Below are 14,336 nucleotides of genomic sequence, written 5' to 3'. Positions count from 1 at the left end.
CAAACTGCTTTCTGTGAGGTAAATCTCGTTCTTTCCGAGCAGCTGTCTGTGTAAGGATGGAAAACTTGGAAATAAAGATCACTGTGTTTTGTGGAGAACTTGGTTTCGGATGTGTTTTTCATTGGTGAGGGCTAGGAGCGCGTTATTCCCAACTGGAGTGTTTGTGGTGAGTCCTGGTGCTGGTGTCTGCCGCTGGCCCGGGAAGGTAAGTGCCTTGAACCATCCCCACGGGGAAGGGGGATCCCTTCTTAACCTTTATGGTACTCAAAGCCCTTTTCCTTAGGAGAAGGAGGTCAGTTTGGTTTTGTTGGTTTCTTATTTTCTTTAAAAAATATAGGTGAGAACAGCTGTAGGTGAGCAGGCTCCAGCTCGGTTTTGTAGGGTCACGTCCATCTGGAGGAGGACAGAGCAGAGCCAGCACTGGACGCCTGCTGTGGCTGTGGGCTGCCCTTGTCCTGCTGTGGCACGTGGAAAGGTGAGCATGGCTGCATTACGCGTAAAGCACCTGGTGATGTGGTGGGTAAACTTCACCGAAGGTTTTAGTGCTGCCCAGCAAGGTAGAAATCTCCTGCTACCCATTCCAGGAGGTGTCTGTGCAGGGAAAAAATGGTCAGTGGAAGAAGGAAAACCATGGCCACGCAGGAGGTTTGGGTAGGCTCCTGGTGGCACAGCGCAGCACTTGTCAAATTGAGTTGCAGAAGAAATTTGGGTTTTCTTGCCTGTTATTGAAGACGAAGCTTGGGGAAAGGCAGTTGCTTAGGAAAGGTGTTTCCCTCAAAGAGGGAGGATGCAGGGCAGGTGAGAGATGACCCACAGGTGTGTGTGGAGTACCGCAGAAATGAGAAGGTTGCTCTGCATCTCCTTCTCATTAGGTTGAGGGGTTCTCCTACACAGGACTGGGAGTGCTCAGGGTTTAGTTTTCAATGTTACAATAAATGAAGAGAACTGCTTGAGAAAAGCCTTTTTCTTGTAATGACTGCTGTGATATCTCCTATATTTCAACAAATGCATTGATTTTTTGGTGTTTGTCTTTAGATGGGGGAGGAAGCATTAGTTTTATAATATACAAAGAGTAAATGTTTAGTTTATTACATATATTAATGTAAAGTGTTGATTTCTTCCTTGAGTTGATGGGGAAACTAAAATCCCCCGCAGCTCTTCATCTCAGCTGTGGTGTGAGGGAGGTTTTCTCCCTTGAACGAAACGAGCCAATTCCAGCCCCGGTAAGGTGACGGGTTCCTTTCCTACTGGTGCCATTACACAGGCTGTCATGAGATGTGCAGGAAAACCGAGACACCGCCGAAGCGGAGATCCTGCGGGGGGCGGCACCGCGCCGGGAGCCGCAGTGTCTGGAGCCGGTTCCGGGCCGCTGTCCCTCCGCGGGCGGGCAGGGAGTGCCGCAGCAGCGTGCGGAGCGGGGAAGCCCCGCACCTGACAGAGAGGTGACGGCTTGGCGCGGTTATCCGCGCTGCTGTGCGCCGCCGAGTTGTCCCGCCGGAGCAACGTGACAGCCACGTCCCGTACTGGGCAGCGGCTGGTACCGCGCCGCCCGTTCCCTCCTCGTTCCGCTTCCCGACTCCGGGCCGGAGGGGTTCGGGGGGCGGTGCCCGGCCCCGCCCCGCCCACCGCCGGACACGTCCGCGCCACGTGGCAGCGCAGGCGCGGCGGCCGCTTCCGTGGCGGGGGTGGCGGTGCCGGGAGCGGCGGCGGGGGCCGGGGCGGCGGGGCGCGCTCCGCTGGCCGGGCCGGGCCGAGCCGAGCCGCCATGAACTTCTTGCGGGGCGTCATGGGCGGCCCCAGCGCGGGGCCGCAGCCCTCCGGCGCCGAGACGGTGAGCGGTGGGCGGGAGGCCGGGCCGCGGCTCGGCGGGGCCTGGCGGGGGGCGGCTTGGGCCCGGGCGGGGAGCGCCCTTCCCTGGCCGTGCGGGGCCCGGCGCGGCGGGGGTACGGCGTTCGGTTGTCACTCGCGTCGGTGCGTTCGCAGATCCAGAAGCTGTGCGACCGGGTGGCCTCTTCCACCTTGCTGGATGACCGCAGGGACGCCGTGCGGGCTCTGAAATCCTTATCCAAGGTAAGCGCCGCGCTTCCGGAACAGCGCTGGGCTTTTCAACAGCTTTGTCGTTTATTCCCTCGAAAGCCTTGCTGGAACGGCAGGCTGGGCCATCAAGTATTCCGTTTCTGTCCCACCAGAAATACCGGCTGGAGGTCGGCATCCAGGCCATGGAACACCTCATCCACGTTCTCCAGACAGACCGGTAAGCGTCCCGTGGGGTCCCGGCAGCTGCCTCCAGCTGCTCACCCGACCCTCCTGTGCCGCCGGAACGGGCGCACGCAGGCTGGGCACCGGGGCAGCCGGGAGGGGAGGTGGGTTTCCAACAACGCCTCTGTCACGGGGGCTTTTTATGGTGATCAACTTAACCAGAGCTCATCCAGAGGAGAAAAGAACAGAATTCCCAGAATTTGGATGAGGGAGAGAAAGACCAGGTCTAGAGTAAAGATGGTACCTGCGTGCATCTTAACCCTTCTCGGGGTCAGTTTCCAATGCTGTGGAAAGGTCAATGCCAAGTGACCATGTTAATTAAAGGCAGTATTTTAGGTCACCCAGAGCAACCTGTTAGTGGGCAAAAGGTGAAACTGACAGGATTTAGAGGAAAGGAATGAAGTCAGCAAATGTGCGTTTTCTCAGATGTGTGTCATCAAATTAACTGGTAGAGTTCTGTCATGGGGAATAATGCAGGTGTCGATACTGAAGGGCTCAAGTAAAGGAGAGCTGGACTCCACAGCTGCTGCTAAGACACATGACAGTAGTCTAAGCATTTTATGTGGACTAGAATGTAGTATTTATGCAACCTAGCGTTTAAGATAGTTCTGCTGTCCGTCTCTTTCTGCAGTTGATCACACTGCTGCACTTGATGGTTCCCATGTGTTGTAACTTGGAGCTCGTTTGCGGTGCTGTGATTTAAGCTTTGAATACGGCACAGTCTTGGTGCTTCGGTAGGCAAGTGCACTGTGACAGTCGTCCAGGCTGGGTTTGAACATCGAGCTGGTCAACATACAGAAAAAAGTCAGTAAAAGGGAAGGTGACTGAGTGTCACTAACATGATGGGAAAGGTCCTAAAAAAATTAGGTCAAGGAGGCTGCTTTCATCCACTTATCTGCTCCTGAGGCCAGGTTTGAACTTTGAGAGGGGAGGCGGGGCTCTGCTGATCTCTTTTCTGTTGAGATGCTAGCCTGAACACTTCAGGGCAGGCACCTGAGATCTCTCCTGTGCTTTTTGGGCTCTGGTTGTCCCTTTGGAATTTGTATGCGCTGGCGCGCTGTGCGGATGTCTTGTGCGACTCTGGCTGCAGTTCAAAAAGTAGCAAATACCTCTTTGTGGGTTTGGAGTTTTTGGCTGGAAGAATGCTGTCTTCCACAAAACCTGGACAGGGAGATTCCCTGTGGCCTGCCGGAGGACAGTGCTGCTGTGCTGTTGTCGCTGTTGCAGGGTGTGCCGGGAGGTCCGATCTTTGGATCTATCCAGTGTCCACCTGAAGCTCCCTTAAGCTTTCTGCTTCACAAGTGCAAAATGCTCATTTCCTCCTCCTGTCCTCCTCACTTTTTTTTTCGCATTGCAGCTGCTTAAGATTATTTTTAAGATGCAGCAATGCAACTTCAGAGAAGACAGAAGTCAGTGATTGACTCAAGTTGTCTGCTCACATGTCACTGTTTTCGTGTGAGTAACTTGGGTGCACTGGTTCCATACGTGGACTGTGTTACTGTGAAGTTGAAGGTAACAGAAGGTTTGATTTGATTAGAAATATGAAAGAACCAGGAAAGCAGCATGCTGAAGTCAAAACAGTGACTTCTGTTAGCCTCTGTAGCTTAGCTTTAGGGAAGGCTGCTTTTTCAGTGATTATTAGGTTGGCCTGGAGATGGGTGACTGAGCCCCTGAGGTGAAGCTCTAGGGCCGTGAGGCTGCTGATGGCTGTGATCTTACCGACTGGAAACATTACACACCTGTCTGCCTGTGGTTTTGGACGTACACCTGTCGTTGCTCTGTTCTGCGTGCATCAGAATGTGACTGTAATCCATGGGATTCACCTCTTAGTTCCCAGCTGAGTAGAAGCAGGGCTTGGCTGGGCTGTATCAGGCGAGGCTTAGTCTGCTCTCCAGCCTTTTTTGCGGGGTTGGAGTGTCTGGGTGGAAAGGCTTGCAGGGGAGGAGCCAGCAGCAGGCGTGGGTCTCAGCTCCCAGCTCTACAGCACAGGGTACTGTAACGTGAGAACAGTGACAAGTGCAGACACGCTTTCCTGTTATGTATTTGCCAGAAATGAATGGAATAGTTCAAGAAGCACAACTGTTGGATCTTCAGCAGCATTTGTGCTGCTGGAATATGTAACAGCAATATGAAAAACTGAAACAGCTTTGCTGGTAAGAGAAGGTTATTTCCTAATGCAAACAGGCTCACTGTGCAATCAGTATCTAATGGAGAAGTCATTCGGTTTTCAGACCTTCTCAGCCAAGTATGATAGCACAGCTCTTCTTTTTTTTTTTTTTTTTGAGAATTATGTTAACTGTTATTCATGTAGCCCGTGAGTGAAAAAGTAGCTGTCTTCTCTCTCCCATGTGTCTCCTGGTTTTGGTGAATCAATTGTTCCTTCACTTGGAGTTCTCAGTGTCAGCGCAAGTACGGTATCGGCTCTGTAGCAGCAGTTATTCCTTCCTTCCATTTGCAGCCTTGTTGCTGTGCTGATCATTTACTTCCCCTGTAGTGAATCGCGCTTCTCTTGAGCTCTTTGTGTTGTACGGCATGCTGATATTTCCTTTGTTGTGAAGTTGTTAGTAGCAGGCAAGAGGCATTTATAGCTGCATCTCCTGACTTCAGCGGGGAAAAGGCCTGGTTTGCATGGCTGTGCTGGAATGGTGAGCACTTCTTGTGTCCTCTTGTTTCTGTTCTCAAATCTTAGGCTGTTGCTTCAAACGATATACAGCCTTGATCCTGGCACAGGAATACATCACTTAGGTCTCCTAAATGCACACGTCATTCCGCTGTTATACTGTTCACTTTTAGATTGTCTTAAGCTCTAGGGCCTGCCTGAGTACTTAAAACTTGTTCTGCAGAAAGCCGACTTATTTCACTACTTTTTCAGCAATGTGCATCCGCTGTCCTGAAGCCTGATAACATTCCTGAGTCAGCCTTTAGATGTCCCAGGCTCGTATACACGCCAGTGTCCTTATGCCATGTGTTTGTTTGCTAACATGAAGCAGGAACTGAGATCTACTGGAGGACTTTTCCTGGCTTGCTGTCTAGATGTTGCCACATCCCACCAGGAATTATTTGAGAAAGGTTTGGCATTCACTGTAGAACAGGCCAGTACTACTTCACTGTTGGTGTGGGAGAAGGCACCAGGCTGAAAGGTCAACTTGAACTACTTTGGTTCTGCTTATATAACAAGGTTTTTACATTTCACCGTGACAATTGTAATAGTTAGAAACCTAGTATGAACCTAAGGGATATAATTATTTTTTTTTCTGAAGGCACAAACTTCAGTTTTTTATGTGCTATTAGTTCCAAAGTTTAGAATCATAATATGCTTCTTATTAAATCTTCTGTAAGAGATATTATAAATGTGCCTACCCCTTTGATAGCTTTTCCATGACTTGAGTTTTCAGGGGTAACAAAACGTCCTCCTTTCTAGCCATGCTGTGATTGCTGACATGACAGAAACACTCTGCATCTCTCTGCTTTTCTTGAGAGTATAGGTGATGCTTGTCTCTGTTCTGACAGTGGAAGGCCACAACTTTTAGAATAGGTAAAAGCATTTTTGAGGCACCCTGCAGATGCAGGACAGGACAGCACATGGCTGCCTTTGCTTCCAGATGACATTTCCATGCTGTTCCTTGTCGACTCATGGAGCGCTGCTCTGACACCTTGGTCGGGTGCCACATGAAAGCACAACTAGCAGAGGGACGCTAAGGTAGCTTATGGATGCATGAGACACTGGAAGTCTGTTTCTTGACTGATTTTTCACTACAGAGCAAAAGCTGCACAGCTTCAGCGTGAACGGAATAATCAATAAAATGTTGTATGTGGTGAACAGCAGACAGTAGCAAGGCAGTGAACAGCAAAGATAGGATGCTGCTGTGCTCATTGGTTTGGATTTTTTATTTTCAGTCTCCAGGAAATAACTTCTATGTGTTTTTCAGATGTGGAATTGTTTCAGTTAGATGAAAAGGAAACCACAGACCTGGAGTATTGTGCTGAAAGACTAAAATTACAATGAAGGGAAAACATAACCAGGCTGGACATCTGAGCTTACCGGCTGGATGAGACTGCTTACGTGAACTAAAAGCTTCCTTTACTTGCTTTGAGAAAGAGTTTGGCAGAGGAGTAGCTCATTTTTTTTCCCTTTTTGTTGTCATTACAGAAAAGCTTAAAAGCAGGTGTTGTGAGCTGAGTGACACAGTGAGGAAAAGCATGTGTCCTGGGAGGATGTCAGCAGGACGAGGACTTGATTCCGAACCCAATGTGAAAGAACAAACTATGCTGCCTCCTGATCGCTTCTAGCTTTTGGTTTAGTGTGAGAGTTGCAGAAAGGGCGGTGAGGTGTCACCTGACAGCTCGTTAAAGTACTTGCTGTAGTGATGAGATAAATGAAAGGAAATAGTTAAAAGTTTGAATGAGAGGTCTTGTTTGGACAGCGGGCTCTTCTGACGCTTGGGCAAGACATGAAAATAACTGTGAGGCCTGTCCTTCTGCGCTCTCAGGTGCCTTCTTGTGTGATGTTAGGCTTTATTTTCCTTGCGTTTTGACCAACTGTGCCTTTGTACTTCTCTGGTTTATGAGCCACAAAGCAAGCAACAGGAACGGTTACATTCCCCCCGACAAACTCTTGCACTGTGTCTTTGTTGTAGAGTTTACAGATTGTTTGGTCTTCATAACACAGAAAAAACAGCTCTCCCTTACAGCAGGGCTCATCAGGAGAAGAGTCTGGGTGTCAGCAGGTGGACTAATGCTTCGGGGTTAAATTAGCTGCCCAGCAGCTTCCTAGGGATGCTTGGAGTTCAAAGCCCTTAATAACTGGGTGTAGTCCAAGTTGGTGACGTGGCGGCTGGCCTGTTTGGGACAATCTGCAGCTGCTGTCACTGCATTCACATGGAGCGCAAGCTGTTGGCCCCTGGTTCTTGCTGACAGGGTAGTGGGGAGGGTTTTCCCTGGCACGGTGCTGAGTAGTGTCTGCTGCTTCCCTGGGTGACTGTCTGGGAAGCGGTCTGAATCCCACCCAGGGATTTCTCCTGATAGACTCGAGGAGCTGGCTGGAAGGCGTGACTCAGGAAATAGACACGCTTACAGCGAAACCTCCTGTGGTCATCTTGTGTCACCAGACTTTCTGGATGTGGCCACCTGAGGGAATGGAACTGGGAAGAGGAGTTTGACTCTGTTCAGGGCCCAGACAGCTCATGGTTACGTGGTATTACGAAATGTCTGTCAACATCAGTCCTCGCTCGATCTAATGCTGCAAATTGAACTGCCTGTGCAGAAAAACAATGTTGTAAGAGTAGCTGGAAATAAGTCATTAAAGAAAAGTGGTTCTTTCGTTTGCAGTTCAGATTCTGAAATAATTGGCTATGCCTTGGACACTCTCTACAATGTAATATCGAATGACCTAGAAGAGGAGGAGCAAGGTAAGTGCTTGGTAGTAATAGTTGTGTTACCTGGGGGGGTGCTTTCCTTGGTGCTTTTCTTTAAATTATAAACTGTAATACTCTGTGGTTTACAAATGCTGAGACTTGCTTTGCTACTGTGTAGTTGTTAAAATAATGCTAAAAATCTTGGTGTATGCAGCTTGCATTAAAGTAATACTGCAACTCTTGCAACATCATTTTTAAGAACTGGTCTGTGAACAGCAGCCAGGTTGGAATGGGATAACTCATTGATTTTTCTAGTTTGTAAATAAAGGAGCCATTCTTTGCTGTTTAGGAAAGGACAGTTCTGGCTGTTAATTGGGCACTACTGTTTGATCATTTAACAAGGATATTGAGAGATGAAACCCAGGTACCTATGATAAGGTGGCTGTATGCAAGTGTGAAAACAATGTGACCAGAAGGCTACATTTAAGATGACTGAATATCTGTGAGTTCCTAACATCTTGCATTTGCCATGGACCTCAAGGGTCTTTCTAGTCCTTGACAGTGCCTGTCTCTCTTTTTTCAGTTTCCATTATGTGTAGTGGAGTGCGAATGCGCCTGTGAATGGGCAAAGTGTGAGGTGATGCTGCTGCTCGAGTTGGAAATGTCTTGTCTGCAGTATTTACCCCAAGATATTTCTTGAGAGGCTCCTGAAGTGATAACCTTATGGAAAGCAGATGAAGTTTCTCCAATATGAATAAATTTGTGACAGTGTGCTGACATTATATTGTGCAGCATGTCCTTTCACCGTGCCTTCTGCAATGAACTGTCTCATCTTACGTAGCTGCAAGAGACTTGCAAGCTGACATGCTTCTGTTGTATGTCATTCATAACCAGCTCTCAGATTGTCACTTTGCTTACTTGCCCTTCTCTCCCTTGTTCAGCCAGTTGCCTGATCTTGGTGAAAGAGGTTTTGAACAAGATCAGAGTTTTACAGTGCTGGTAAATCCGTGTTCATGGCAGTGGCCTTGATCAGGGACATGACCAGAATGGTACCAGCAGTCTCTCAGGGACACCGGAGAATTGACAAGCTTGAGTTACGTACCTGCGATCACCAGTGTTGTAAGAGTACGGGGTGGTTTAGTTCAGCCACTTCCCCAAGAACTATCTGAAGGAGTAATTGCTGTCGTAGAAAGCTAGAATGCCTGCTTTGAAATTCTGAGCTGATGCTGTTGTGCTACTCAACTTGTAAACCTTTCTCTCCTTTTTTCTTTTATCTGCATTGACAGATGATTCTGAAGGTAAAAACCTTTACTTATTTAAATATGGCACTTTGTTTTAGGCCTCGTTGCTACTCACATCTAACACTCGCTGCCGTTTAAAAAGGACACTGTCAAGACTTGCACTGGAGCTTAGTGAAAGCTTTTTGCATTTTGCTCTGTACATTTTCTTTGGAGCTGAAGTATCCTCCCAATTTTATTTCTGATGTGATGTGGGCACGTTGAATGCTAGGACATCTCCAGAGACTGTAATAACGATGAATTCTTGTTTAGGATGTTCTGACAGTGTGCAGCTCCAGAACTGGTAGATTTTAATGGGCAAAAGGTTGTGAACAGAATTTCTGTTTTCTGGAAGCCCTGAAGTTTGACACAAATGCATGTGCTGCACATAGGCATCCTTCACAGTGTCACTTTTAGGCAATGCATGTTAAAATAGTGTTCACCTCTAAGTTACCACTAACACATTGTATGCTCTCCTTTTTTCAACTGGTTTTATCTAAATGGACTTCATCTGTTAATTTTAAAATTAAATTCTAGTTTGCAGTGCTGCTTGTTAGTGAATCACTAAGAGCTGATCTTAATAGAGGGAAGTTCTCCTCATTTCAGCCCTGTGAATGTGTAGATTTAAAGTTGGGTATGGGTAGAAGTCTGGTTGCAAGATCTGTGGTGTATCCACATAAGTAGAAGATGCAGTTTCACTTTGCCCATTTCTTTCTATCTGGCTTCTCTCTTTCTTTTACTTTATTTTTAAATTTAGTAGAAAAAAATACTGATAGGAAAAAATCAAGAGTTGGGGTGACACACAAATTTAATTTGGCCCTTCTATGGAACAATCCTAAACATCCTAAAATAGGTCAAGTGTCTGGAATAAATAACTGCTACAGCAAACTTGTAAGAGACTGTTAAAGGTGTGTATACTGCTCAGGCTTTGCCTTAGCACCTGGAGCTTGTGCAAGGACAGGAGCTGGGGTTAGAAGAAATCCATAGTTAAAACATTTACTCTTTGTAGCAGATTTTCAGTAACAGACAAGATGTTCTGTCACAGCTCATGGGAAATTCAAAGAGCAGTACTTTGACTTAAGCATCTATTGAAACGGAAATAAGTTCAGGTCTGTGGCCTTTCCTGGGTTTGCAGCAAGCTACAGCGCGTGCAATCTGTGTATGATTCTCAGCTGAGCTGCCTCTTATTCTGCAGCAATGGAACTTCTGTGGAGCTGGCTTTGCTGGGTTGTTTTTGTTTATTCCTGTAAAGCAGGAGTGACCCAGACTTGATAAGCCCCTCGGTTTTGGAGAGCTCGCAGCAGGACTTGCATTCTGCTGGGTGCAACGTGCCTGCGCTAGAGTTACTTTTGCACACAAGCTGTCCTCCCTTTTGTCATGTTTTGTTAGTATTTCAGAGTTTCTGCAGCTAAAACTTCACAGCAGACTGCTGCTCCTCTCGCCTTCTTGTAGGCTCCCTACTGATAACCCTGCTTCAAGGGAGAAATCTGCCTGTACGACATGAGAGAAATGGTCAGCTACTCTCTGATGTCTGAAAGGCCAGACAAAAACCTCTTTCCTCTATTGGGAATTAGATCTTAGACATGGATACTTGGCAGTGAATCACTATTGCCAACAGGTTGAATTGGGTTGGTTGAATTGGAATTGTTTTCTTGGCACTGAATTTTTATGGTAGAGTGCTTTGATTTCTCTGTTTTGCTGTACCCCAACAAGGTACAGAGTTTGAAGATCGCGTGGTCTTTGACCCTTTTTATAGCTGCTCAGTTGTTAATGGTTTGTTAGTGACTCCTTGGTAAGGCTGTAAAGCTTGCCGTCTAAGCAGGAGGGAAATCCTTGGTTTGCCTTCACTTAACCAAATCAGACCTTTGGATTTGGTCAGAAATTCAGTGGCTTTACCGCGTGTTTCCTCTGCTTTACACTTCAGGCTGGTCGTGTGCCTGTGGTCTCATCAGCTAGCACGGAAGATGCTGCAGAGCCGAATGTACCTCTGTGTGATTTGTAGGGCAACCTGATTTAGAGGCTGAGCAGCAGTGCCTTTGCTGCAGCTCTTCAGTGAGGTGTTGGACTGTCTGAACTGCCTAAGTCACTGAACAGAGCCTGGGTAGGGGCAGTGTGCTCTGTGGGGCAGGAGGGGCTTGCAGCTTATGGAGAGAGAAGGCAGCGAAGCAGCAGATTATTTAGGGGATGTGTGGGGAGAAGGGTGCTTGGCTGGAGGTGGATGTCTCCTGCGTATTGCTCCCCCAGCAGTTCATTTGTATTCACTTGCTTTCTGTGGTGTTCGGAGAATCCCTGTGTAAACACAACCAAAAAAAAAGAACCAACCTGTTTTTTAAACTTGAGACACCTGTACTGGTGTCAGGTACACCTGAATTCTTGCCCCTGTGGAGTGGGCCTGGCTTTGAACTGCTGCTAAGCAGCTGAAAAGCTGAGGTCTTAGAAACTATTGGACTAGAATTAAATGTCTTCTCTTCCTGTACAAAATGAAAGTATAATGAAAAACTCCCTTTGCATAAGAACTGCTCTTCCTCAGTTTTTCAGCTGAAACTCCTTAGCTATGCCACCCAGCAGGACCTACAGCTGGTTGTTTTGTGAAGCAGGTTTGGAGATTCACTCTGCCTAGAACACAGCAGCAGTGCAGAGATGCTGCTTGTGTGTCTTCTGTAGTTTTGTGGGATGATTTGCATTTGTTTGTGCAACAGTGATGCATGAAATGATTGTGTAAGATGAGACTGATGTGCTACCCCAATTGTACAGAATTGAAGACTAAATAACATGGCACTTAATTGCCCATGTGAAATTAATGCAGAATCTAAGACTGAGGTTTTGATGCTCATCCATTTCAAACTTACTCTCCTGATGCTTAGGTCCTTTCTCGTGCTAAACCCAATTAAATAAATGAGGTGTTTGAGCCATTTAGCTTTAGATGGCTTCTGTTACGCAGTGCTTGCTTCAAGCCTCTTGGTATGAAATGTACATTTTGTGCAAAGCTTGTGTCAGTGTTTGTTTTGAAAATAATTCTGTTAATGTTACAGTAGTGACTGTAAACCTTTTAGTAAGAATAAAAATGGCAGCTCTTGGAAGTTCTTCCAGTCATGTGCTGTAATACATTGTTTTTTTACTGTTACAGAAGAAAACTTACCAAAACAAGTTGATGATTTGGGAAGTCAGTTCACAGAGATTTTCATCAAACAGCAAGAAAATGTCACACTGCTGTTGACTCTGGTGGAGGTGAGTAACAGCATAGTACTTGGAATACTGAGGGATATGTAGTGCTGTTCAGGGAGGTTATTTTAATGGATAAAGTTGCGTTTTTGTCTTCTAGTGAAGCCTATGTCAAATGTGAGGTATTCTTAGACACAATGAATGTGGGGTTGGAGGTGAGTGAAGACCATGATCTTTTAAAGAGCAGTACCAGGGAAAGGGGTGTATATATTTGATTAGAACCAGTAAAAATTATTGCTCCACAAACAGTTATCGCTCAGGCAACGATAATGAGATAGTAATGTCTGTTGGGATGCAGTTCAAGTAGAAATGGTGACCGCTTTCCAGTAGCGTGACATGTTTAAATCAATTAACAATGGTTTTATCCTCAAGGACTGCCTCTATATTCTCAACTGTTAAAAAATTTTGTTTCCAAACTAAGAATAGGATTGTGCTTGAGGGAGAGTGTGATATCAATTGGGTTTTTTTTTTCCTTCCTTCTTAGTCCATCTTCAGTAAAAAGATGAAATTCCTTACTTGTTTGGTGTCTATTCATAGCTGGTGTCTAGAAGAGAAAGCTGAATACTGAGGAACTTATTACTTAACACACTCCTTTCCATCTTTGCAGGAATTTGATTTCCATGTTCGTTGGCCTGGAGTGAAACTCCTTACATCTCTTCTAAAGCAGCAAGGCCCTCAAGTGCAGCAGATAATTCTTGTCAGCCCCATGGGTAAGTGGTTGAGTTGATTACTGATAAACTTGAAGCCAAAGCTTGGCAAACATCATGGCAGAGGGCCAAGGGAGTCTCAAGCCAAGTGTTTTGAAGACCTCCACCATCAAAAAGCTGCACCTCTTTAATGCTCTTGTTAAATGTTTCTTGCAGGTGTTTCCAGACTCATGGATTTATTGGCAGACTCGAGGGAGGTTATTCGAAATGATGTAAGTACTGTTACAGTCCTACAGAGGCAGTTGATCCTCTTAATAAATAGTAACTGTCAACTGAACTGCTTAGCACTTGTGCAGAATTTGAGCAAAGTTAAACGCACAGGAGGAAATCATTGCAATTGCTAATTGGGAATATTAATTCCCCAGTTGAGTTCGGTGGCTTTTGGACATCTTGCTACAATTCACATATCGAAGGCCAACTGTTACCAAGTATTTAATGCAAACCTTGACCCTTGTGTATGGTTTCCCTAGCATGTTAGCTGATCTTTGCCATAGCCTTCTGTCAGGTTCACTTCAGTTCTTCCTCTCCACTCCTCAGATGCCTAAATGCTCTAATTACTTGCTACAGATGAGATAAGGTGCTTTACAAATTCCCTCTTTCTTCTGTATAGCCACTTAATATCCCGTTAGCACTGCTGTGCTTCTATTTTGAAGTGCAGTGAGGCATGAGGGAAGTGTTGTGCAGTGTCCATGGTGGGTTTTGTCAGAAGTTGCAGGGTGTGCAGTTTTATCCTGTGATTCTGGCCAAGGGTTATGCTGTTGGTTTAGCATCCTTCTAAGAGCTGTGACTTGTGAAAAGCTATGTAGTTCTAGAGAAACTAAGTTTAATTTCTTCTTTCCCCCACCTGTCAAGGGAGTCTTACTGTTACAGCAACTGACAAAAAGTAATGCAGCCATACAGAAGATTGTTGCCTTTGAAAATGCCTTCGAGAGACTTCTGGATATCATAACAGAAGAAGGGAACAGTGATGGAGGTACAGAAAAGTCTAAGTCTTATTCGAGTGTTGTGCTTCTGCACAAACTATGAGGTGCCAATGTTTGCAGGCTCATGTTAGTATGTAGTTAGAGCTAGGTCAGCAGGTAGAAGGATCAAACCATACAGCCTGATCATGAAATAGCAAGCAAAACCAGACTGAGTGAGTACACAGGGTTTCAGCATCTTTTGAAAACTAGTCTTGAGATATGTTGTGAAAACATCAGTTAGTTACCTGAGCACATGTGCAGGAGTTAGCATGCTCCTGTTTGGCTTAGGTCTGTGAATGTGTATGTGTAGAGTGGCAGTGTCGGATATGCGTATGCTGCATTTGTCACTTACGGAATTAAGCACCTGCGGTCCTCCTGCAAGATCCTTGGATGCTTGGAGTGGCTGGAAGTAACAGCTTGCTGAGTTTCTTCAGCCTCGCTCATAACTTCGGTTTTCTGGTCAGCTCCTTGCCAAATAATTTACCTATTGGGGGCAGAAAAAAATGATTAAAAGTAAATAAGCAAAAATGATGGAGCACTTAGATGCTTTTTTTG

General features: G+C 46.1%; 1 protein-coding gene across 1 annotated transcript in view; it reads left to right on the top strand.

The window, feature by feature from the left end:
* Positions 1–1,693: 1,693 nt before the first annotated feature.
* USO1 (USO1 vesicle transport factor) overlaps positions 1,694–14,336 on the top strand; it is a 31,652-nt gene continuing 19,009 nt past the window's right edge. The window contains exons 1-8 of the mRNA XM_086746598.1: positions 1,694–1,831; positions 1,984–2,070; positions 2,190–2,254; positions 7,588–7,667; positions 12,018–12,118; positions 12,720–12,822; positions 12,976–13,031; positions 13,672–13,792. Coding sequence (XP_086602724.1) covers positions 1,766–1,831; positions 1,984–2,070; positions 2,190–2,254; positions 7,588–7,667; positions 12,018–12,118; positions 12,720–12,822; positions 12,976–13,031; positions 13,672–13,792 — 679 coding nt within the window. The 5' untranslated portion in view covers positions 1,694–1,765. The remainder of the gene's footprint in view (positions 1,832–1,983; positions 2,071–2,189; positions 2,255–7,587; positions 7,668–12,017; positions 12,119–12,719; positions 12,823–12,975; positions 13,032–13,671; positions 13,793–14,336) is intronic.

The sequence above is a fragment of the Chlamydotis macqueenii genome, chromosome 4 (genome assembly GCF_036417535.1).
Source record: "Chlamydotis macqueenii isolate bChlMac1 chromosome 4, bChlMac1.mat, whole genome shotgun sequence".
In the NCBI taxonomy this organism is placed as follows: Eukaryota; Metazoa; Chordata; class Aves; order Otidiformes; family Otididae; genus Chlamydotis; species Chlamydotis macqueenii.
The sequence above is the reverse complement of the archived record's forward strand: the minus strand, read 5'-3'. Positions and strand labels throughout refer to the sequence as shown.